At 46.8% G+C, this 24,157-nt stretch overlaps 1 protein-coding gene across 1 annotated transcript in view; it reads left to right on the top strand.

The window, feature by feature from the left end:
• Positions 1-24,157, top strand: part of LOC309808863 (forkhead-associated domain-containing protein 1-like) — a gene marked incomplete at both ends in the record, with an annotated part of 86,468 nt that overhangs the window by 17,598 nt on the left and 44,713 nt on the right. The window contains 2 exons of the mRNA XM_082629440.1: positions 1,980-2,186; positions 18,273-18,543. Of these exons, the coding sequence (XP_082485566.1) occupies positions 1,980-2,186; positions 18,273-18,543 (478 nt within the window). The remainder of the gene's footprint in view (positions 1-1,979; positions 2,187-18,272; positions 18,544-24,157) is intronic.

Below are 24,157 nucleotides of genomic sequence, written 5' to 3'. Positions count from 1 at the left end.
TTCCTCTGAAGTTGGCTCTGCCTGAAATTAATAGAGCTACTCCTGCTTTCTTCTTGTGTTTCAGTATTTTAAGTGCCAAAGTGTTTGGTAGGAATTTGAAAAGTGGGTAAAGGCACAGTCATTTGAATCAGGCAAACCTGGGAACAAGCCAAGCGAGTCAAAGTGGCTGACTGTGGGCACACTTAATCGTTCTATGCCTCAGTTTCCTCATCTAAGAAATGAGTAACTATCGGACCTACTGTACAGCACAGGGAACTATATTCAATATCTTGCAGTAACCTGTGATAGAAAAGAATCTGAAAAAGAATAGATATTATATATATGTATAACTGAATCACTTTGCTGTACACCTGAAACTAACACAACATTGTAAATCAACTAGACTTCAATAAAAAATTAAATTTTTTTTTAAATGAGGAAGTATCCCTTTGAATTATTGTGAAGATGAAACGGGATAATGCAGTAAAGCACTTAGCAAATTTCCTGGCATTTGTGTAATTACACATAATGTGTCATTAATATATTCTACTAATATATGCAGTTATATTATTATCTATTCATATACTATAAGCTATTATTACTATAAGCTATTGGTTATAATTATATTGTGGGACATTAGTATAGATTTCTAAGTCCAAGTACTCTCTATGAAAGTTGGATGAGGCACTCTGAGAAGAGTGACTTAGAAAATATTTGCAAAGTCTCAGGCTGGAGTGGATGGCTCATAGGCAGTATCCTGAGAAGACAGAAGACTTCGCACGTGCCCTGCAGCCCATAGTCCAGGGCGCCGGGGCCAGGGGGGGATGTGATATTTCCTCCTTGGTGCCGAGTTTTGCTCATTCTTCTTATTAAAGTGGTTACACAGGAGGTTTCTGACGCCACTGACAAATCACTGTCTGGGGTCTCTCTCTTTTGAGGGAAATGTGGTCACACCAGGGCCCCTATTGAAAAATAGATCATCTTTGGTTAGATAAATTCTGATTAGCTTTTAAGAAGCAACAGTAGGGCCTCCCTGGTGGCGCAGTGGTTGAGAGTCCGCCTGCCGATGCAGGGGATACGGGTTCGTGCCCCGGTCTGGGAGGATCCCATATGCCGCGGAGCGGCTGGGCCCGTGGGCCATGGCCGCTGGGCCTGCGCGTCCGGAGCCTGTGCTCCGCGGCGGGGGAGGCCACAGCAGTGAGAGGCCTGCATACCGCAAAAAAAAAAAAAAAAAAAGAAGCAACAGTAATAATTAAGCACAGGGGAAAAACCTTCATTGTACACCAAGGCTTTTAAAAGGTAGTTATAAAACTATGTTTTGTGGTGTGAGCTCAATTGTGTTTAAACTTTTTAAAAAGATTGTAAGCATAGAGAAAAGACTGGAAGGATGTGAACCACCGTGTTCTCGGTGCCTGCCTCTGGGGGACGGGAGTCTAAGTGATTTTAATGTCTTCTTTGTGTTTTTCTCTAGTTCTCATTTTCTGCATTATTACAAAAAACATGTTATTTTAAAAATGAATAGAACAAACAACAATTATTACAAAACCTCCCCTTCACTTTAACGCTTGCAGTAAATGGACAGTTGTCACTTGCCAACTGACCTTTCTGGTTTGTGTTGGGCCATTTCTGCTGTCTTGCCACTCGGGACAACCAAAAGGATACTTGCATGGGATCAGAGAACTATCAAGTGGCCAATTCCTGGCCAATTCCCCCCGAGTTCCCTCTTGCCTCTGTGTTGCCTGACGCCCTACCCCAAAACTGGGCATCTATTCTGGGTCTGCTGTCAGGCTCTGGTGACCCTCCACTCACTAGCTGTGTGGCCTTAGGCAAGTCACTTAACCTCTCTGACCCTCAGCATCCTCCTCTTAAAATGAGGATTGCAGTGACTGTCCAGCCAGATGAAGTGGTTAGCACATTGGGGCCCCCAGTGTCAGTGGCACTAGTTATTCCTTGTTATTCCTGTTATTCCTGGCTCTGACTGTCCCCCTTCTGCATTTCAGTCTGCAGACGTCGACAACCATCACGCACTCATTGAATATAATGAGGCCGAAAGCAGCTTTGTTCTCCACGACTTCAATTCCTGCAACGGCACGTTCGTCAATGAGTGCCACATTCAGAACGTGGCTGTGAAGCTCCTACCCGGAGACATCCTGAGGTTTGGGTCCAGAGGGCTGACCTACGAACTGGTCATCGAAAACCCAGCCTCGGTGAGTCCAGGCCCCTGCGGGGGTGGGGTGGGGTGGGGTGCAGAGGTGCCGTGTTGTGTCACCTTCCGTGCAGCCTAGGGCTCGGGTACGGCCACAGGTGGAGTTCGTCTGGAGCGCGTCACTCTTCCTTTCGCGAGTCTGCGAAGTTCAGCCCCATCGCGTGGGTGCCCGGGGAGAGCGAGTCCTCGCGCCTCTTCTGGGCATTTCGTGGAATTACATGCAAGGGTTGCCTAGCGACCAGCCCGGAGCGAGAGCGTTTTCCTGAAAAGTGAAGCTTGGCGAGGGGAGGTGGAAAGCAAGTGTGTGCTTTTGAAGATGCAGAGATGGATGCTTCCTTTTTAGGCAGATCAGTGCTCTGCAACTTCCTAGCTTTGTGACCTCGGCCAGGCTTCTCTGTATGCCTGGGTCTGGGTCTTCTCAGCGGTGCAGGGCGTTGAGAGAGTATCTATGTTCAAAAAGTCAAAGTCTCTGGCCAGAGTAGACGCTCAAGGCCTGCCAGCTGTTATCACACCGGATCAGAAATGTTCCCGGGATCAGGACCTAAAGTATGGCCCCAGGTTAAGCGGAACGTAACCCAAAATTCGCCCAGCAAAGCTCAGTGACCAGAAGTATCTGGTTCAGTAGGGAGGCAGGATGGGGACTGGTTAGCAACACAGTCCTGGGTCAGAACCCCAGCTCTGCCACTGGCCTACTCGGTGCGCTCTTGCACAAACCATTGGACCCCTCTGAACCTCGGTTTCCTCATCTACAAAATGGGGCCAACGACAGCAATGACCTTGCAGGCTTATCTCGAGGGCCAAATGAGATGCTTATCATTGTAAAACTCCCAGAATAATGCCCATTCATGGTGAGCACACAATTAATACCTGTCGTGTGTGTCCCAGAGAGACGGCGTGTTAACCTCACTCCCCAGCACCAAGAACGCTGCATGGACTGAGACCTCCGAGGCTTAAAGTCCTTTCGGGGATGAGGCTGGGTATAAATAAATAAAGTTTAGAGAATCTAGACAGAATCCTGGGGTGTGGGTCCACTAGGCAGCCTTAAATACTCACTCAGAGAAGATGAGCACCGTCCCTCAGGCTGCAGGGCCCGTGACACCGCATCCACCACGTTTGGCTTTGAAAACCTGGGACAGTTTTCTCCTGCTGCTTCTCAGCCCCCTTTTCCTCCTTGGACCAACATTAAAGTGTGCTCACTTGTGGGATGCACTGGGATCCACTGGCCGCCCTGAGGAGGGGCTCCTGACATAGAAGGTGTTGACCTGATCAGGGGTTCTCAACATGGGTTCTAAGGATCCACCTCGTGAGAAGCACGTGGGGAGCAGACCCACAGTGCAGATGTGGGCTTCACCCCAGGCCTGAGGACTCATACTTAGGATTCCCAGATGAAATACAGGACACGCAGTGAAATCTGAATTTCAGAGAAGCAACAAATCATTGTTATGTACAGGTGTGGCCCAACTATTGCAAGGAACCCCTTATGCTAAAAAAATTATTTGGTGTTTATCTGAAATTCAGATTTAACGGACACCCTATAGTTTATTATATATTGATTTATTCATTTCTTTATTTATGCGAAATCTGGCAACCATACACATCCTCCCTGGGAGTAGGGCCTGGGAATATGCATTCTCACAAGCTCCCTGATGATTCTGATGCACCGCCAATAGGAGGGAAACCGAAATTTAGAATCATTTGTATGGAACACTTACAGAATTTTTTAGGGATCAAAGAAAAGGGGATTTCACACTCCCAAGCCTGAAAATCCAAGTTCATGAAGTTTGATTCAATGTGCCCCAACATGTCTGATTCCAAGAAATTTTCAGGAATGTTCAGTAAAATTACAGGTTCCCAGGCCCCCTCCCTGGGAAATTCTGACTTTGTGGCTTGCCCGTGGGGAGAAGAAGAGGGGGAGCAGCAAACAATATCTGCATTTTTTTCTTCTTTTTTCCTACAAAGATATTTATTGAAATATTATTGATAGGGGCATAAAATTTGAAACCTAAATTTCCATCCATAGGAGGCATTGTTTAATAAATTATATTGTTTAATATATTCTAAGGAGTTTAATATATTATAAGGAGTTCGTTATATATGGAATACTCTTCTGCCTTTTTAAAACACAGCTTTATTAAGATATAATTGACATGCAATAAACAGCACATGTTTAAAGTCTGTAAGTGGATGGGCTTTTACATATGGGTACACCTGTGAAACCATAGCCACAATCAAGACAGTGAACAGCTCCTTCATCCTCCAAAGTTTCCTCCGGATCACAGCATGTGTTTGTTTGCTTGCTTGCTCTTAACAGCTTCACTGAAGTACAATTTACATAACAGAAACTTCACCCATTTGAAGTGTCCAATTCAATCAATTTGAATATATTGATGGAGTTGTGCAGCCATCACCACAAACTGCTCTCAGAACATTTTCCTCCATTTCTATCACCCCAAACCTCGGAGAAACCTTGGAGGTATTTCATTTTGGGGTTTGTTTTTAATTTTTAATTTTCAAAATTATGGTAAAATACACATAAAATTTACCATCTTAACCATGTTTAAGTGTACAGTTCACAGTGGCATTAAATCTATTCACACTGTTGTGCAGCCATCACCCCCATCCATCTTCAGAACTTTGTTTATCTTCCCAAACTGAAACTCTAAGCCCATCACATCAAACCCCCTGCTTCCTTCCTCCCCTCCCACCATGCTTTCTGTGTCTGTGAATTGGACTATTCTAGGTTCCTCATATAAATGGAATCTTACATTGTTTGTCCTTTTGTGACCATCTTATTTCACTTAGTATGATATCCTCATGGTTCATTCCAGTTGAATATTTCATTGTATGGATTCACCACATTTTGTTTACCTGTTCATCCATCCATGGCCACTTCGGTTGCTTCCACTTTTTGGCCATTTTGAGTAAGTTTGTTATGCACACGGTTGTACAACTATGGAATGGGGACTTTATTTTACAAGGTGCTTCTTATATAATTGTGGGAAACAGTGATGACGACCTCTAACCTTGAGTAGATAAGACGGAAGAAGATGCTTTGTAAGAAGAGAAAGCAGGAGAGCAGCAGGAGGAATCACTGACGTGAACAGCACTGTGCTAAGCAATTCACCTGCTCTCCCTTATTTCACGCTCATAGCAACCTATGAGATGGGTTCTCCCATGATCCCCATTTGACAGACAAGGAATCCGAAACTTAGAGAGGTTAAGTAATTTCCCCAGGGCCACACAGCTTGTCAGTGCAAATTAAACACTATCCCCACTTGCGGAAAAAGGAGGGGAGAAAACCATTTAGTCTGATGCTAGCTGGAGCAGTAGCCTTGACTGGTTTTCACACCGAGGAAAGCATACTCTCACGGTCACTCGAATATGCACGGATTTTTTCAATTCTTATTCCTACACGCACTTGCACCTTGCTTCATTCCTCGGTTGACTACAGGCAGCTGCACAAGTGTTCCCCCGGCCTGTGCCCAGGGCACTTTGCAGGACTCTCCACAGCCCCATCTTCTCAAAAGTGCTCTCTGCCGGGGCGTCCCCAGCTTGAGAAGCTTCCATCCATGATGCTCATATTCATGGAGGGGTCCTTTGCAGCGTCCGTGTGAGGGCAGCCTGTGGACTGCCTGACACCTTCCTACAAATTCCACTTCCTGATGACCCCAACCTGCTGGCTATTTAAAAGAAGAGAAAGGAAGAGGGGGAAAGGGAGAGGTATTGAAGAGCATCTCTCATCAAATATTTTGAAGCCCAGTTTTTCTAAAAAATTCGTGGCCCTCTTGCTTCCGGCCTATTCTTGTTTCCAATTGATTTTGGGGTCCCTGGTGAGGGCGCTGTGTTTCCTCCTTGGATGGAGTTTCCACGGAGGACTGCCCTGATATCATACAGATTAAGTATGATGAGAACTGTTCTTCTCCCGACAAAGAGTTCCCAAATGAAAGCATTTAGTTCAGGTTTTGTGGTGACCCTAACCAATAGAGGAGGGTGTGACAGCATTTTACTGGGGGAGGGGGGTGAGGTGCGGGGCGCTTAGGAATCCAGATGTGTGTGCAGATGTCACAGTGGTTAGAGCACGTGCCCTGAGGTCAGGCTGACTCCAGCGCCGTCCCAGCCCTGCTCTTGACCGGCTTTTATACTGGACGTGCACAAATCATCTACCTCTCAGGGCCTCGGTCCCCACTCCTGTAACAATAGTTCCTACCACCTTGAGTGACTGTGGTATTAAGTGGGCAAAGTGCGTAAATTGCTTAGTCCAGCGTCTGGCACCTAATAAGCACATGATAACCCTCAGCTTTAGAGTCAAGCAAACCAGCATGGAGCAGCCAAGATGCCTCCTTTGTAAGTGTCCTTTTGGACAGGGAAACCTCCCAAGACCTGCCCCCACTAGCAGATAAATACATTTGCAGATAAATTACCCATAGAATAACATACAAGATGGAAAAATATAAAGAAAAACTCTTGTTTGACAAAGTGCATTGGCAGGCAGGTTGTGCCCAGGACCATCCTTTTTTTTTTTTTTTTTTGTGGTCGCGGGCGTCTCACTGTTGTGGCCTCTCCCGTTGCAGAGCACAGGCTCCGGACGTGCAGGCTCATCGACCATGGCTCACAGGCCCAGCCGCTCCGCGGCATGTGGGATCTTCCCGGACCGGGGCCCAAACCCATGTCCCCTGCATCGGCAGGTGGACTCTCAACCACTGCACCACCAGGGAAGCCCCCAGGACCATACTTTGTAAATTATACCTCTCTCATCAAAGTATAACCTAGGGCTGCCATACTGCACAACTCCAGGGTCACCATTCACAACGTAGTCCATGTGGATGGCGCCCACTGAAACTGTGCAGGACATAACCCGCAGGGCCATCTGCAATGCCCTGAAGAAACCGTTGATTAATCCCATAGAGTCTTGGCACCAGGCGTGGGAAATTGAAGTCCCAGAGTCAGGTGTGCCGCCGTGTTGTGGGTTTTGTTTGTTGTTGCCTTTACTCGTGCTTTCTGAGCTCTGGGAAAGGAGGTGTGGAAACAAGCTGTGCTAGTCACAGTGGCGCCGTTCTTACAAGGCAGCTGAGTAAGGAAACCCACGTCACCCGTATGTATCAATCATGTCTTTCTCTGTTCTGAAATACGGCAAAACGGATGGAAATGGCCAGAATGAAAAAGGAAGCCAGGCGCCACAAATGACGTGCCGACTTGTTCCATGAGGGGGTTGACAGCTCCTTGTCGGCAGCCCCCATCCCCATGACTGCCTGTGTCTGGCCTTCCCTGTAGCCTGCTCTGCCCTGTTCCCAGTCCAGCCAGACTCTCCCACGTGGCTCCTGGATACTGTCTTCTGTCCCTGCAATGTCATGACGTCCTGTCTTGCGAGAAGAGCGCCCTCTGTCGGCCAATATTCCTTGCTGCTTTAATGGGGAAGCTCTGCAGAACACAATCCAGAAAGCAAGGGCTTTGGAGTTGGATGGACCCAAGTTGAAATGCCAGCTGCAACTGGCTTTACCTTTCTGAGCTTCAATTTCCGATTTCTGCCAAGGAGCTACTCATTAATCCCAGGTCCCCTTTCCCCCTTCAGTTGTTTTTATAGAGGTCCCTGGGACCACCCCTATCATGGCATAAACTGAGGCTCAGAGAGTTTCAGTGACTTCCCCAAGGTTAGGCATCAATCATGTAGATCCAGAGGCAGGATTAAAAGCCGGCTCTCCTGAGTCCCTTGGAGCCTTTTCCTAATAGCACGAAGCATCGTGGGGCCGTGAGAGCCCAGGCAGGTCCTTCACTGCCCAGCGGTTAATGAAGGTCTTGCAATTCCCAGTCCAACCTGCAATTTCACACGCTGACAGGGGATGATTCATTATGTGGGTAAAAACGAAAGCCACTGATAATAGGAGAAACTGCATTTTCAGTTATCTGGCTTCCTTGCTTGTTTGGCTCCACTAACTTTTTTTTTGGCTATACCAATGCAGGATCTTAGTTCCTCAACCGGGGATCAAACCTGCACCCCCTGCATTGGAAGCATGGAGTCTTAACCACTGGACGGCCAGGGAAGTCCCTGGCTCCACTAACGTTTTTTCTTTAATTATTTTCTTTATTTTATTTATTTATTTTTGGCTGCGTTGGGTCTTCGTTGATGCGCGCGGGCTTTCTCTATTTGCGGCGAGCGGGGGCTACCCTTCTTTGCAGTGCGCGAGTTTCTCTTTGCGGTGGCTTCTCTTGTTGCGGAGCATCGGCTCTAGGTGCGTGGGCTTCAGTAGTTGTGGCACGCGGGCTCAGTAGTTGTGGCTCGCGGGCTCTAGAGCACAGGCTCAGTAGTTGTGGCCCATGGGCTTAGTTGCTCCGCGGCATGTGGGATCTTCCTGGACCAGGGCTCGAATCCCTGTCCCCTGCATTGGCAGGCGGATTCTTAACCACTGCGCCCCCAGGGAAGTCCACCCACTAACTCTTTACCAGGGATATTGCTGCCGTTCCTGGACAAATTCAGTTGCGCCCTTTCTTCTCCTTTTTTGACGATGGTGATCACACCTGGTGGCTAATGTTTTATGCTCATTTATTATGGACCAGGAAGTGTTCCCAGCATTTCACGTGCACTATCTCACCCACTTCTCACAGACTAAGAAATGGCTGTTGGTATCCCTGTGTCTTACAGACAAGGCACAGAAATGACACACTCGTTAGGGTCCCAGAGACGGAGCAGAGCCGGGAACCGGACCAGAGTCTGTGTGATGCCGGATCCCAAGGTCTTACCCCGAGGTCGGCACGTTATGGCCCAGGGCCAAGTGCGGTCCATCGCCTGTTTCTGTAAAGTTTCCTGGGAACACAGCCATCCCATTCATTTCAGTATTGCCTGTGTTGTCGGCTACAATGGCAGAGTAAGCTGGGCAGATCCTATGGCCCACAGGGCTGGAAATGCTTACTGTCTGGCTCTACAGAAAACGTTGACCAGCCTCTGCCTGTAACACTATGCAGTCCTGCCTCTTTCATTTGACTTGGTTTCTAAAAGAAGAACTTAAAATAGAGGGGGGAGCTGGGGAGAAAGAACTCACTCAGATTGAGCCTTACTGTGTGCCAGGAAATGTGCTGGTTAATTGCTTAAGTTTACTGAGGAATAAGAAAAAACAGACAAGCTGGAAAACTAAATTTTGAACAGTCTTTTCAATACCTCTTTAAAAAAGAGCTGGAAATATGTGGTTCTAAATATACATACACATATATATGCATTTGCAAATATAGTAATAATATAATTACATTGACATGGATCTGATAAATGTACTAGACATTAACATATTATATATACAACAGATGCATATTATAAATTTTACCTGTTTCTTCAACTGGAAAGTTTTCTTTTAAAACTGTGGACTGTTGGGAATTCCCTGGTGGTCCAGTGGTTAGGACTCAGTGCTCTCAGTGCTCTCACTGCTGAGGGCCTGGGTTCAATTCCCGGTCAGGTAACTAAGATCCCACAAGTGCACAGCGAGGCCAAAAAACGAAATAAATGAAACTATGGAATGTCTTCCCTGAGTCCCTTTTGAAGCAGAAATTTGGGGTTTGTAGTCTGAAGCCTGCTGTAGCTAGAGAACTATTTATCTATCAAAGTTTCTCTAAGCAGCGTTTTACTACTTGTCTTATGATTGGTTCCTTGGTCTTAAATCATTCTTCTCTGGAGATGTTGCTTTACTTTTATAAGTTGAAAGGTAAATTTGGTGCATGATGACAGTCTGGTGGGTTTTATTTGAGCATGTCATAACCTTTAAAACAACTTTCACTCTGAGTACATAGTGATGCTTATGCTAAAGTCTCAGTAAGCATACTGTCCAGGAAATTTGATTGTTTGCAAGTATCAGAAAACCAACTAAAACTAGCCTAGGCAAAAAAAAAAAAAAAAAAAAAAAACTCATGGAACTGAACAGGCCAAAAGCTGCAGCTTAGGCCCAGCTGGATCCAGGCGCCCAAATCATGGTCAGGAATCTGACTCTTTCTTCCCTGTTAGCTTCCCAATCTCAGACAGACTCTTGCGTCACCTGTAGGAAAGTGGCCACCAGCAGCCCCAGCACCCTACAAAGTAGCAGTTCCAGGGATAGAGCCAGCATCTTCATTGGCAGTGGCTTGGATCACGTGGCTTCCCCTGAAGCAATCACTGAGGCCAGGGGCCAGGAATGCTCTGATTGGCCTGGCCTGGGTTATGGTCTCACCCCTGGGGTAGAAGGGTCAGAGTTCTATGGACTCAGGATTGTCAGGGAAAGGGTGTCTTCCCTGCAAAAAAATTAAGGTGCCCATCCAGAAGATGGAAGAAATGGATGCGGCGGAGGCAAAAACAAAGAAGATGTCCATGACATTAGGAAGCATTCCTATTGCCTAAGTGGAGCCTTCCTAACGGGATTTGCCACTAGGGATCTGGGGGGAGGAAAATGATGAATAATCCACTTTTCCATTGGAAAGGTCCCAGGCCAGTCTCCAAGGAAGCAGAGTTGCTCATTTCTCTCCTGTGGTGACTGGTGTGATGAGAAGCTCAGAGTCGGGGCCTTAGTTGTCCATCCCCAAGAAGGGTGGTGTTTCCACGTTCCTGGGACCTCTGAATAGGGCCCGTTGTTGAGGAGGATGTGGCTTTACTGTACCGGGGGTTGAGAAGCCGGCAACTGAGTGAATGACCAGAGAGTATGGTGCCCTTCAGAACAAAGCCTCTTTCTGGTCAAGCTTTGTCATCTCCTACCTGACCTTGTAGGATTTCCTCTACCCTGTGCTCTTACAGGTCCCGTGGGGACTTACTGATGTGATGAGAACTCCTGAGGCTGGGTGTTTTATATCAAAGGCGATTTCCCGAGACCAGTGAAGTGGAGGGCACGGGGCAGCAGACAGCCTCAGTCTCGACCTCTGCAGCAGAAACTCACACAAAAGGACCCCTGAGGCTGTGTTGTCACCAGATGTCTACAGGCGATGCAGATGACATCGGGGGAGGTGGAGACGGGAGCGCGGGCTGAACCCTTAGCATCCTGCTGAGACAGAACCCAGACTCGGCCAGGAACCTGGCCGCGTCCTGCTTCCTCTGGCAGACCACACCCTTTGTTACCAAATCAGAACCACGTTGCTCCTTCTCTGAACTTAGTTGATGATCATTCATTCATTCATTCATTCCGTCTCTCTATCTGGCAAGACCGAATTGAAGCAGGCCAAGTCTACGGGTAGCAAAAGCTATTTGCAAAAATCCGGCTGTTTTCTCATTAGATTCTATTTCCCATTTTATGGACTGACCAGGAAGCTGATTAGAACTTGAAAGGAAAGGAAAAACCGTAAGATTGAAGATTTACAAGAAAATGGGAAAATTAGATGTGCCAGATCTCCTTTAACACAGCTGGGAAAAACCCAAACGAATGGCTTTTCTGAACAGCTCAAAGGGACTTAATTCTTTTAAGTTCCAAAACCTAAAAATAATGTATAACTTGGCGGTTCTGTGTTCTAAATGTATAACCCTGATTTCTCACACTGAAGCCCCGTACGTGATTTACCCTTTTCTTGGGGACATAGAATTATTACCCGTCTCTGAGTTACGGTGACACCCCAGTAGCTGTTGAGATAAAGGCCATTTGTCCTGGCACCAAGTAGCACCCTCTCCTGGCTTCTGAGATCTACTGGCCATGTTTTCTAGTCTCCATTCTGTCTTTCCAGGTCCATGGCTCCTCCATTCTGCGGTCAGTGTGCTTGCTCGCCACCATCACCCCTACCCCCCAGGCCCTTCCAGACCATGGGAATTAAGCTCCACATCTATGTATGTTAAATTCTTCTGTAAGGAAGCCGGTCTCTTCTCCCTCCTTTATGTATTTACTCACTAATGTATCTATGTCAGTATGGATCCATGTATACTGATTTTACGCCTTGAATTATAATCCAATACTCATTAAATATTTCTTCACTCAAATTCTTCCAGCCTTGGCCACTGGGAGCTCTTTCAGATTGCTTGCTGTGTCCTTGAGCATCTTCCCACCTTTTCGTTTTGGGCACTTGCTTACTCTCTGCTGTTACAAGATGCACCAGGCTTAGCATGTATTTTCCCCATCCCAGCCCCAGAATCAAAGTGCTTTTTATTTACACTCCATTTGCCAACTGTTCAGCTCAGTCAGCGAACACCTACCATGAGTAGCAGGCACTCTGCTGGGTGCCAGCACAGCCAGCAATTGGCTGGTAAATGTTTAATGACCAGCTCTCTGGAAAAAGTAAAGTACATGGATGCATAGCATAAGGTTTACTGATATAAAGAATGTGTAGCACAGTCTATCCATGTAACAAAATATACAGTACTCTTTCTTGTAAATTCTATATAGCCAGCTGAGTCTCACAGAATGCTTTCATTGACTTTAGGTGAACTCTTGTATCCATAGCCAATTTCTCATTGCAGTTGACGAATGAGAGAGTTCCCAACCTGAGCACTGGTGGGTATTTTTGGATATTTTGGATTTATGAATAACACAAGTGAAAAAAGAAAGACGTTAGAACTTCACATGTTCATCAGTGACATGAGTGACTTTGTTGCTGCATCAGATAATAATTTTTAAATACTGGAAGAACGTTTCCCCAATTTTTTGCTCTATTCATAACATAACGGCTAAGACACAACATGCTTTTGTATAATCTGCATTGTTAACATTTTCTCAATTACCATCTTAAGTCTAGGCAATCAACAAAACAAACAAACAAACAAAATCAAGCTCTACATGAACCACCATTATTAAACCTATTTATAAAACTTTTTAAAAACCAAGCCCTCATTTATAACATTTCTATGGTGTAATACGCACTCCACGGTCAATTTCCAGCTCCCAATGACACATCCCTGAATACAGAGAAGGAAAGAGAGGTGTGGTAACACATTACTATGTAACATTTCCGACAGAAACATATAGTAGAGTGAAATAACCTCAAGAGCATAGGTAATAATAAAATAGAGTAAAATAATTAGGAAGGGGTGACTTTTAAGTTTGTATACCAATTGTTTCTGATATAATTTAAGTGTAAATTTATGTAAGTTAATTCTTATTAATGGCTATGTTTATCAACCAGTTGGCAAAATTCCTGGACATTTAACAATCGGTTCTCGTGGGCGGGTACCAGCTGGCCCCAGCACTCCTCTGGTACAGCAGTGAACATACCACAGGTCTTCCCGGATGGAGGCTGGGGTCCTCTGAGCTGCTTCCAGGGCGTGGCATGTACCAGATGAATAACACTTCCATAAGACAGTTGTCAGTGTTCCTAGAAAATCCCATTTCTAAGTAGCCCATGCGATGTCTTGTGTTTTTTCACATCATCTAATGTTCATTTCCTTTTTTTAACTTGGAAAATATCCTATCATTCACTAACCAATCGTCTAAGATCCGTTTGTGAGTATGGAAAGCAGGTAATAAATCATGACTTCGAGTAACCTAGAAGTCCTAAGAGCACAGGTATTGGAGTCAAATTGTGTCACCACTTCCTGGCCGTGAGACGTTGGGCAAGTCATTTAACCTCTCTGAGCTTCAGTTTCTTAATCCACACAATGAGGGGTAAAATGCCTCCTGCAAGATTATTCTGGAGATCAGATGAGACCACATGCATTAAGTGCCCAGCACAGTCTGTGGCACATCTGAGGCTTCTCTACACAGTGGCTCATAGTCGTTGTATTGTCCACAATTACTTACAAATGGCAGAGCACATAACAAGCTCTCCAAGGGCAAGGTCTAAGTTTCCACCTTCTCTGCAGGCTCCAGGGCTTCCTGGCAGAATTCATGTGTACTGTAGGCACTCGATGTGCAAACTACTTCGAATTTTTTTTAGGGTCTCCCGTTCAACTTATACTCTTTACAGGGTTAGAAGCAGATATTGGGGAAATAACACAAAGAATAAATAGATAATTTGAAAAAAAATGGATAGTGTTTTCTTGAGTAAATCATTGATCTGTGTTTATTAAAGCTAATATAAATTCAGCCGTGGATGTGGTCATGGTTAATCCAGGTGGTTGACAACCTGCTTTTTTTTTTTTTTTCGGTACACGGGCCTCTCACTGTTGTGGCCTCTCCCGTTGCGGAGCACAGGCTCCAGACGCGCAGGTTCAGTGGCCATGTCTCACGGGCCTAGCCGCTCTGTGGCATGTGGGATCTTCCCGGACCGGGGCACGAACCCGTGTTCCCTACATCGGCAGGCGGACTCTCAACCACTGCACCACCAGGGAAGCCCCAACCTGCTATTTTAAAGGTAGTATGGAAAAGAAATCAGGACTATCACATATGCTACCTCAAAAACAAAACAAAAAACCCAACCATGGCAACATACCATATGGTCAGAGAACAGACACAAAGAAAGAGAAAAGGCATTAGCGTGTATTTTTCAACTAAAGTTTCTAAAAACAGACTTGAAGACTTCCCTGGTGACACAGTGGATAAGAATCCACCTGCCAGTGCAGGGGACACAGGTTCGAGCCCTGGTCTGGGAAGATCCCATATGTCGTGGAGGAACTAAGCCCATGCGCCACAACTACTGAGCCTGCGCTCTAGAGCCCACGTGCCACAACTGCTGAGCCCATGTGCCCCAGCTACTGCAGCCCATGCGCCTAGAGCCCACACTCCGAAACAAGAGAAGCCACCACAAGGAGAAGCCTGCGCACCACAACAAGAGTAGCCCCCCGCTCGCCGCAACTAAAGAAAGCCTGCACGTAGCAACGAAAACCCAACACAGACAAAAATAGAATTAAATCTAAAATAAATAAATAATAAAAACAAACTTGTTGATAACTGACCTTGACCCCATGCTTCCTGTACAGCCCAGAGCTAGCTTTTAATGTGAGTCTTCTTCTTATGTTTGCTTTTCTCCCTGCCTGTATCGTTGTAGTTGCCAGCAGCAATTTCTGAGAAAACCTTGACCTTCCCTTTGATAAAGCAAGCCGGGAAACTAGAGAAAACCAATTTTAACCATCCAACTAAAGCTACCCTCAACCAACATGCTTCAGAGAAAAAAAAAAAAAAAAAAACCTTTATTTTTAAATTTTTAAACCCGACGAGCTAGGAGTCTCTGCTGCGTTTATACATCTTTGGCTCCTTCCCACTAGGGGCCCTATCGTTCGGGCTCTGTGTGCTGCAAGCAACAGAAACCAGCTCTAGCCAGCCTCAGGGATGGAGCACTTCAGGGTAGCACCCCAGCCAGTGCTCAAAACCAGCTTCCTTATTTTCCCCACCATGTTCACAGCAGCATAGTTATAATAGCCATGAGGTAGAAACCACCCAAGTGCCCATGACGCTTAATGGATAAACAAAATACACTCTAAACTGTATGGTGGAATATTATTTAGCCTTAAAAATGAAGGAAGGGCTTCCCTGGTGGCGCAGTGGTTGAGAGTCCGCCTGCCGATGCAGGGGACACGGGTTCATGCCCCAGTCCGGGAGGATCCCGCATGCCGCGGAGCGGCCGGGCCCGTGAGCCATGGCCGCTGAGCCTGCGCGTCCGGAGCCTGTGCTCCACAACAAGAGAGGCCACAGCAGTGAGAGGCCCACCTACCACACACACAAAAAAATAATAAAATAAAAGAAGGAAATTCTGACATGTTACAACATGGATGAACCTTGAGGGCATTATGCTAAGTGAAATACGCCAGTCACAAAAAGACAGGTACCATGTGATTTCACTTATTTGAGGTACTTGGTACTTAGAGTAGTCCAATTCATAGAGACAGAATGTTGGTCACCACGGGCTGGGTGGCGGAGGGAATGGGGAGTTGTTGTCTAATGGTTAATAGAGTTTACGTTTTGCAAGACGAAAAAGTTCTGGAGATCCATCTCACAGAAATGTGACTATACTTAACACCACTGAACTGTATACTTTAAAATGGCTAAGATGATAAATTTTATGTTGCAGGTTATTTACCACAATCTGAAAAATAAATAAACAGCTTCCCTCTCTCCATGTCTGGGCTCCACTCCCTCATGCTGGCTGCATTCTGAAGTCCCACCAGGTCACTCCAGATCCTGGTGTCCAGCCAAGTCTTCTTGGTTCTCCTTGGCTCTGATTGGATCACTTGCCCCACCACTGAACCAATCAGTATGTCCAGGGAGTGTGATTGGTTGATTGCTTAGCCCCACCCACAGCAATGGGCCGACAGATTGGGAGGGAGATTCCTGGAATTTCCAGAAGAGCCAGGTGGGTTGCGGCCTGTCCACTACGGCAGTGGATCACTTGAGGCATGAGATATGAGCACTCCCTTCAGCACCCTGGCAGTTAGTGGGCAGTGAGGCACATCTACCTGAGCATCCCAGCACAAAAGGGAATTCCTCCACACTACCCGTGGTCTCTCGATTTGTTTTCTCTCAGGCGGGGGTAAAACATATTCAAATTTCCCCCTTCCCACCTTCAGCCCTTTCATTCGATAAATCTTTATTAAATCGATGAGGAAAGGTTGTAGGAATGATTGAGGCAAGACAGCCCCAGAGGAGAGGACGGGAAGGGATCGGATGGATGGAGAAGTGAGTGCAAGGCAGGAGCAGGACACCTCAGCTTCTGAAAGGAGAGAAAGGAAGAAAGCTTAGGTGGAGACCGAGGTGCCCACAGTGGAGAGAAATTCGAATCTTCACATAAGGTAACAGAGTTCTGGAACACTGCCAAGTCCGTTCCTGAAACAGGTTTCAACGGGGCCAGTGTCATCATAAATGCTGGGCCAGGTGTCGCCAGGCAATTGGAGTTTGATTTTCCCGAACAGTGTTCTCCCTGACTCCAAAAAAGTCTTCAGGGGAATTCACCGGATTCTTGACTTGGCTGGGAAAGACTGTAGCTAAAAGACTGGTTTGGGAACCTGAGTGAGTGGAGAACCTTCCTCTTGAATACAATCCAGCTGGAGCTATAGGAAGTTCTGTCTGCCAGTGCTCCTATTTCGGAAGCATTCTGTCCTGTTTCTCATTATGTGTCTGCAGTCTGCAGAAAGAGAAACGTGACCGCCACAGGCGGCAAACCTTTGAACTTAGCTTCTTCCTTGAAAAGTGTGTTTTTTTCTGCCAAGAGACTGGGGGCGGGGCAGAGAAGGGAGAGAGAGACAGAGAGGGAAAGAGCTTTCCAGAACCCCAGTCCCACCACCCTCTCCACCACCACCTGAGCTTGGTGAACTCCTTAACCTCTCCAAGCCTCATTTGTAAGCTAGGAATAAGGAGAGCTCCTCCCCTTCAGGGCTATCGCGAGAAATCGGTGAGTAATTACAGTAAATGGTAGCATTCACGATGTCACGGTTTAACCACTAGGCTCGGGGAGGGACGGCCACAACAGCATTAACCAAGACAAAGCCAGGTGTCAGCACCTCTCAGCATTTGCTTCTCCCGGTGTAGATGGATTTTGATGTGCTCTCTAATGAAAGTAGCTACAGACATCTTCCGCCGGGTCAGATGAAAAAAGGTTCCCTCGATAGATATTTATGGAGCGTCTGCCAAGAATCAGATGTGGCAGATGTTGAGGATCACAGGCTAATGAGCCAGCTGGGTTTCGAGCCAGTTGGGGTGCCTGCCACCCCAGAGCTCTCGGCTTCGGGGAACAGGTGGAATGGGAGTGCCAGGGAGACACACAGTGTGGATGTGTGTGTCCTGGAGAGCTGGGCTTGAATCTCGGAGATGTGTTCATTCATTCTTTCAACCAGTATTTAAGGACCTACTGTGTATGTGCCAAGGGTTTATTCTAGGAGCTGAGGATACGGTGCTGAGCAAGGTAGACAAAAAGCTGTCAGCCTCTCAGAGCTCAGAGGTGGCGTTGTACCAGCTCAGACGCTCACTGCCAAATCTGTGATCCTGGGAAAGTCACTAGGTCTTGCTCAGCCTCGGGCTCATCACAGAGCATCAGGGGTATTAAATGAGGTAATGCATGTGAATCTCTTGACTGGGTGCCTGGCACGAAGGCTGCACCCAATAAATGGTGGTGTGATAGTGTGCAAGGTGACCCATGGTGGGGACCGCCATCCCAAATTTGGGGAGAGTGTGGGAGGGATTCTTGGGAGAAGTGACTTATACGCCGAAATCTAGGGCAGCAATTATGTCGCCGGGACAGAAAGGTGAAGACCACCCCAGCTGCTCGTAACCTCCCCTGACCCTCTTGTCTGCCCCTGCAGGTCTCCTTCCCATGGGTCAGGGGCCCAGCACCTTGGCCAAGGCCACAGCCACCTTGGGCCACCCAGCAACTGAACCAGTCACCCTCACCAACACAGACCCCCTTCTACCCGGGCATCTGGACAGCGCCAGTGCAGAGGAGCTGGTCGCAGGGGTCCCCCGAGCCCCCCATGGTCCCACCAGCCTCCCACAGGCGGCCCGTGAGTGCCAGCGAGAAGATGTTCTCCTTCAAGGTGGACAGAGCGGCCCACAGCGTTCCCATCATCAGGCAAGGTACTCATGGGCGCTTCCTTGGCGGCTTAGGGGAGGGGCTTTTGCTAGGAGGATGGGTCTCAGTTTCTGCTTTCCCCTTTTTTTAAAAATTTTTATTGAGGTGCAGTTGATTTATAGTGTTGTGTTAGTTTCAGGTATGCAGCACACTGAATCTGTTCAACATTTACATGTATCCACTCTTTTTTAGATTCTTTTCCCATATAGACCATTACAGAGTATTGAGGAGAGTTCCCTGTGCTATCCAGTAGGTCCTTCTTAGTTATCTCTTTTATGTATAGTATTGTGTATGTCAATCCCTCTCTTCCAATTTATCCCTCCCACCACTTATTCCCGGTAACCATAAGTTTATTTTCTACATCTGTAACTCTATCTCTGTTTTGTAGATAAGTTCATTTGTACCTTTTTTTAGATTCCACATATAAGCAATATGGTATGATATTTGTCTTTCTCTGGCTTTTGCTTATGTTCTCTGGTTCTGAAGTAGAACATAATCAAATGTGAAAAAATTGGGATAAGCAGAAAGTTAGAAAACAGTAAAAGATAAGCTGTCACCCTTATCACCAGAATTCTCCCTGTTGACTTTTTGGTACAAACTCCTCCAAGACTGTGCTCTGCCCATCTGCACACGTCAGTACCTCTGTGGTGAGTGTGTGTGTGTGTGTGTGTTTGTACATATATATGAATATATATGAATCTGTATCAGAATCTAAATTTATATACTTCAACTCAGATGTACAGACATATTGGTACCTGAAATCCCTCTTGCCTTAGGAGGTTTTTAAATATTTTATTACCATTTTACAGGTAAGAGGAGACTGAGGCTTATGGAGAAAATTACTTCTCCAGAGGTTATGTATTCAATCTAATCTAAAATAACGCTTTTCAGTCAAATTTAAGGCTGGTTATCTCAGTGACTGTCACTCACAGCCTGGTCACTTTGGGGACACACAGCCATCAGGGTTTCCTTCTCCCCCCTCCCCCCCAGAAGGCCTCATGGCACTTGGGGAGGAGACTTCCTGTCTGTCACCATCCTCTTGGCCTTGCCAGGCTTACTGGCAGAGTAGCTGGGTCGACTTAGTCCCTGGCATGATTCCCAGGTTTCTTCTGTGGCCACTGGTGTGAAGGTCCCATTCTCTGTTTTCCGTGTCCCAGCCCCAGACCCCTCTGAGTCCCCAGGTCTCTCGATGCCTCCACACCCTTCCCTGGTCTCACTCAGGACCACTCACCTAGTCACTTCCCTCAGCCATTCAAATAATAGTTATTATTCTGAAATAAACAGACTAAGGAGCAAATGAAAGGTATCTCTGCAGTTTACATCATCATCATCATCATCTAAGGAACGCTCATGTACCAACCACCCAAGTTAAGAAATTACTCAGCCATTTCCCCCCAGCATTTTTTTTTTAATTTTATTTATTTCTTTATTTATGGCTGTGTTGGGTCTTCACTTCTGTGCGAGGGCTTTCTCCAGCTGCGGCGAGCAGGGGCCACTCTTCATCGCGGTGCGCGGACCTCTAACCATCGCGGCCTCTCTTGTTGCGGAGCACAAGTTCCAGCCGCGCAGGCTCAGTAGTCGTGGCTCACGGGTCCAGCTGCTCCGTGGCATGTGGGATCTTCCCAGACCAGGGTTCGAACCCGTGTCCCCTGCATTGGCAGGCAGACTCTCAACCACTGCGCCACCAGGGAAGCCCCCACCCCAGCATTTTAATGTGAAAACGTTCAAACATACAGCAAAGCAAAAATAATTTTACAGAGACAGCTCTCCTCCTAATTCTACCGCTAACACTTTGCTGTACTCTTTATTACATTTCTGTCTACCCATCCTTCTTGTCCTGCATTAATCCATCTTATTTTTTGGATGCATTTCAAAATAAATAGCACACATCTGTAGTCCTCCCCCTAAATGTTTTAGCACATATACCATTAACTAGAACTCAACATGTTTTGTCTCCTTCATGTAAAATGAACACAGAATGTGTATTAGTTATCATGATTGCATAACGAATTCTCCCCAAACGTAGTAGCCTAAAGCAAAATCAAACATGTGTTATCATCTATACGGTTTCTGTGGGGTCAGGAATTTGGCAGCAGCTTAGCAGGACGGCTGTGGCTCAGGGTCCCTCGTAAGGCTGCAGTCATCTGAAGGCTTGACCTGGGCCAGAGGATCCACTTCGAACACGGCTGCTCACATGGGTGTCAGCAGCAGGCCCCGGTTCCTCACCACATGGGCCTCCCCAGAGAGTGGCTCGAGCGTTCTCATGACACGGCAGCTGCTCCTCCTGAGCAAGTGATCCTGGAGGACAAGATGGAAATGGCAACACCTCTTGTGACTAAGCCTCAGAAGTCATGCTCTGTCATTGCTGCAATATCCTGATGGTTACACAGGGCGTCACCCTCCAGTGTGGGAGAAGACTACACACGGGCCTGAAGACCAGGAGGCGGGGATTATCAGCAGTCATCTTGGAGGCCGGCTACCACAGCCTGCCCTCGGGTCCTCAATGATTCACACTCCTCCTCCTCTCTCCCGAGGCCCCCCAAAATCTCACCCCAGTAACAGCATCGGCTCAAATTCCAGAATCTCGTCTAAATCAAGTCCAGGTACAGATGGGGCTCATGGGTGTAGTACGTTACATTCAGCTCATCAAGTACTACTTCCAGAAATCTGAAGACCTCTGAACAAAGGGTCTGTCCCTCACACACCCAGCACATATTGGTGGGACAGACATAGCATCACTGCTACATACACTCCTCTTGTTCCAAAAGAAGAAAAACAGGAAACACACAGGAGTCCCTGGCCCAAAGCAGTTCTGAAGTCCAGCTGGGAAAATATCGGCAGTTCCTTGACTGGGCTTCAGTCCAACTCTTGCCCAGAAATGACTTTCCAGGGCTCTTGGCTCTGCCCCTGGTCCGTGAGTTCCGCCTTCTGAGTCGTCCTCCCTTTCCTAAGAAAGGTGTCCCATGGATGTGGCTGCATAGTTTTATAGCCTGCTTCCTGCCTGTAGAAGCTTGGGGGTCCAGACGCTTCTTTTACTTTTGTGGGTCTCTGTCAGTCTGAGTTGGCAGTGCTTCTTATTGGGGTTCATCCTATCAGGCAAAAACCACGCCCACAGACTTTTTTGTCACAAGCCCTTCCACCATGGGCTTCTGCAAAGACTGACAAAGGACAGAAGCTTCTTAGAAGCCCAGTTCTTTGACCGAAGGGTTCTCTTGGACACTGCCCTGGATCTGTATTCTTAACAAAGGATTTTACAACCACACCCTCAGCTTCTTCTCTGGACTGTGTTTTCTTGAGAGTGCCCTTGATTTGATCTTTGCCCAGAACCTGTTTCTTACATTTCATTTGCCACCTGGAGAGGCAGGGAATTTTCAAGCCCAGAACATTGCCCTGATTTAACAGCCCTTCCTTTAACTGTCTCTCCCCCTCACATTTCACTATAAGTAGCAAGAAGTAACCAGGGAGCACCTTCCAAGACTCTGTCTGGGACTCTCTTTAGCTTGACCACTCAGCCTCATCACAAACATTTTCTACCTTCCTCATGACCACAGGCAACGTGTTAGGAAACCTTCTGCCACCACCTAACAAGGATCCCTTAACCCCAGTAACATTTTCCTCACTTTCCTGGAACCCTTCCCTCACTGCCTCCTCAAAGGCCATCGGGCTTCTACTAAGACTCTTCAGGCTTTCTCAAAGACTCTTGGCCAAAGTCCTCCAGCTTCTGGCCACTGTTCCATCCCAAACCACTCCACATTGTAGGGTTTTTGTTAAATTTTCCACCACTCCTGGTGCCCAAACCTGTATTTGCTACTTATTCTTGCATAACAAATTACTGCAGGATGTAATGGCCTAAAACAACAGTAAACATTTATTATCTCCTAGTTTCTCTGAGTCAGGAAGTTGGGAATGGCTTAGCTGGGGGATTCTTGCTCAGGCTTGTCCATGAGGTGGCAGTAATGGTGATGGCTGGGCTGTGGTCCTCTGGGGGCTTGTCTGGGGCTGGAGGACCCACCTCTAGGATGGTTCACTCCCATGGCTTTTGGTAAGAGGCCTCAGTTCTTCACTAAGTGCACCTCTCCATACGTTGCTTGAGCATCCTCAAGCTGCCAGCTCCTCCAGAGAAGTGGTCCTAGAGAGTGAGGCAGAAGCTGCAATGTCTTTTAGGATCTAACCTCAGGAATCAAACTGTGTCATTTCTGCAATATCCTTGGTTACATAGAGAAGCTTTGTTACGGACTGAATTGCATTCCCCCAAAATTCATATGCTGAGGCCTCAATCCGAATATCACAGAATGTGACCATATTTGGAGATAGTGTATTGAAATAGATGAGTAAGTTCAAATGAGATGATTGGGTGGGCCCTAATCCAAGGGCTGGTGTCCTTGTAAGAAGAGAGAGAGAGACGCCAGGGATGCACGTGCACAGAGAAAAGGGCATGTGAGGACACAGCAGGAAGGTGGCCGTCTGCAAGCCAAGGAGAGAGGCCTAACCCTGCCCACACCTTGATCTTGGACTTCCAGCCTCCAGAACTGTGAGAAAATGAATTTCTTTTGTTAAGACCTCCTGTGGTGTTTTGTTATGGCAGCCCCAGCTAACTAATATAAAGTCCATCCAGTATTGGAGAGGATGATGCAAGGGTCTGAATACCAGGAGACAAGAATCAGTGGGGCCATCTTGGAGACTGGCTACCACACCCTGAAAGGTGTAGATCTTGAATGTGCTCACTGAGTTTTGCCAGTCGTGCACAACTATGTAACCCAAATTCCTATCAAGATATAGAACATTACCATCACCCCAGAAAGTTCCCTCATGTCCCTCCCCAGTCAATTCCCAGCCCCAGGCCCCAGAGGCACCCACTCTTCTGAATTCTTTTCCCACCATGGATTAGATATTCCTGTTCTAGAATCTCAAGTACACAGAACCATGTAGTACATGTTCCTTTGTGGAAGGCTTTTTTCACTCAGCATAGTATTTCTGAGATTCATTCATTTTGTTGTATGCATCATGTTCTGTCTTATGAACATATATACAGGGTTTTTGGGTTTTTTTTTTAATGTGTCCTTTGGACACATGGCACATGGGCTGTTTCTTTTCTTTTTTTCACTCCGCCATTTAAATTTTTCCACTGTAATCACCGGTTTCTCCAGTGCCATGCTGAACTTGGGGCTTCTCTAAAGGACTTGCATTCCCCCTGGAGAAATGAAGGATGAGTCGTATGGCTTAGAGTCCCTCACATCTACCTGGGCTCTATCTCCTCAGCCTCTCAGCCAGGTCTCATGTTTCCAAACGTTTGCCCTCGTTCCCCTGACACTCTCGCCATCCTCAGAAAAGGACTTTCATCTTCCCGTGTCATGGGGAGTTCCTTTCTGTCTGGGCCTCTCTACTCCACGCTTTAGAGAAAATTCTGTGCTCCAGTCCTCCATGCTGTCTCTTGACAGAAAACACCTCTTTTTAAGGGTTCCGAGAAAGCTCTTTCCTCTCTTAGCAAAGCTGGGCTCTTCCAATTAAATTGGTTTACTGTTAGACTGTCACCTTGCTTTAGACTTGAAAAATTCTATTTGAAAACCCAAAGCCAAGGATTTATTTACTGCAGATCAGGTCAGGGTTTCTCAATCTTGG

The sequence above is a fragment of the Mesoplodon mirus genome, assembly GCF_964341445.2.
Source record: "Mesoplodon mirus genome assembly, chromosome: 7".
Taxonomy (NCBI): Eukaryota; Metazoa; Chordata; class Mammalia; order Artiodactyla; family Ziphiidae; genus Mesoplodon; species Mesoplodon mirus.
Note: the sequence above shows the minus strand (reverse complement) of the source record. Positions and strands in the feature narration are given on the sequence as shown.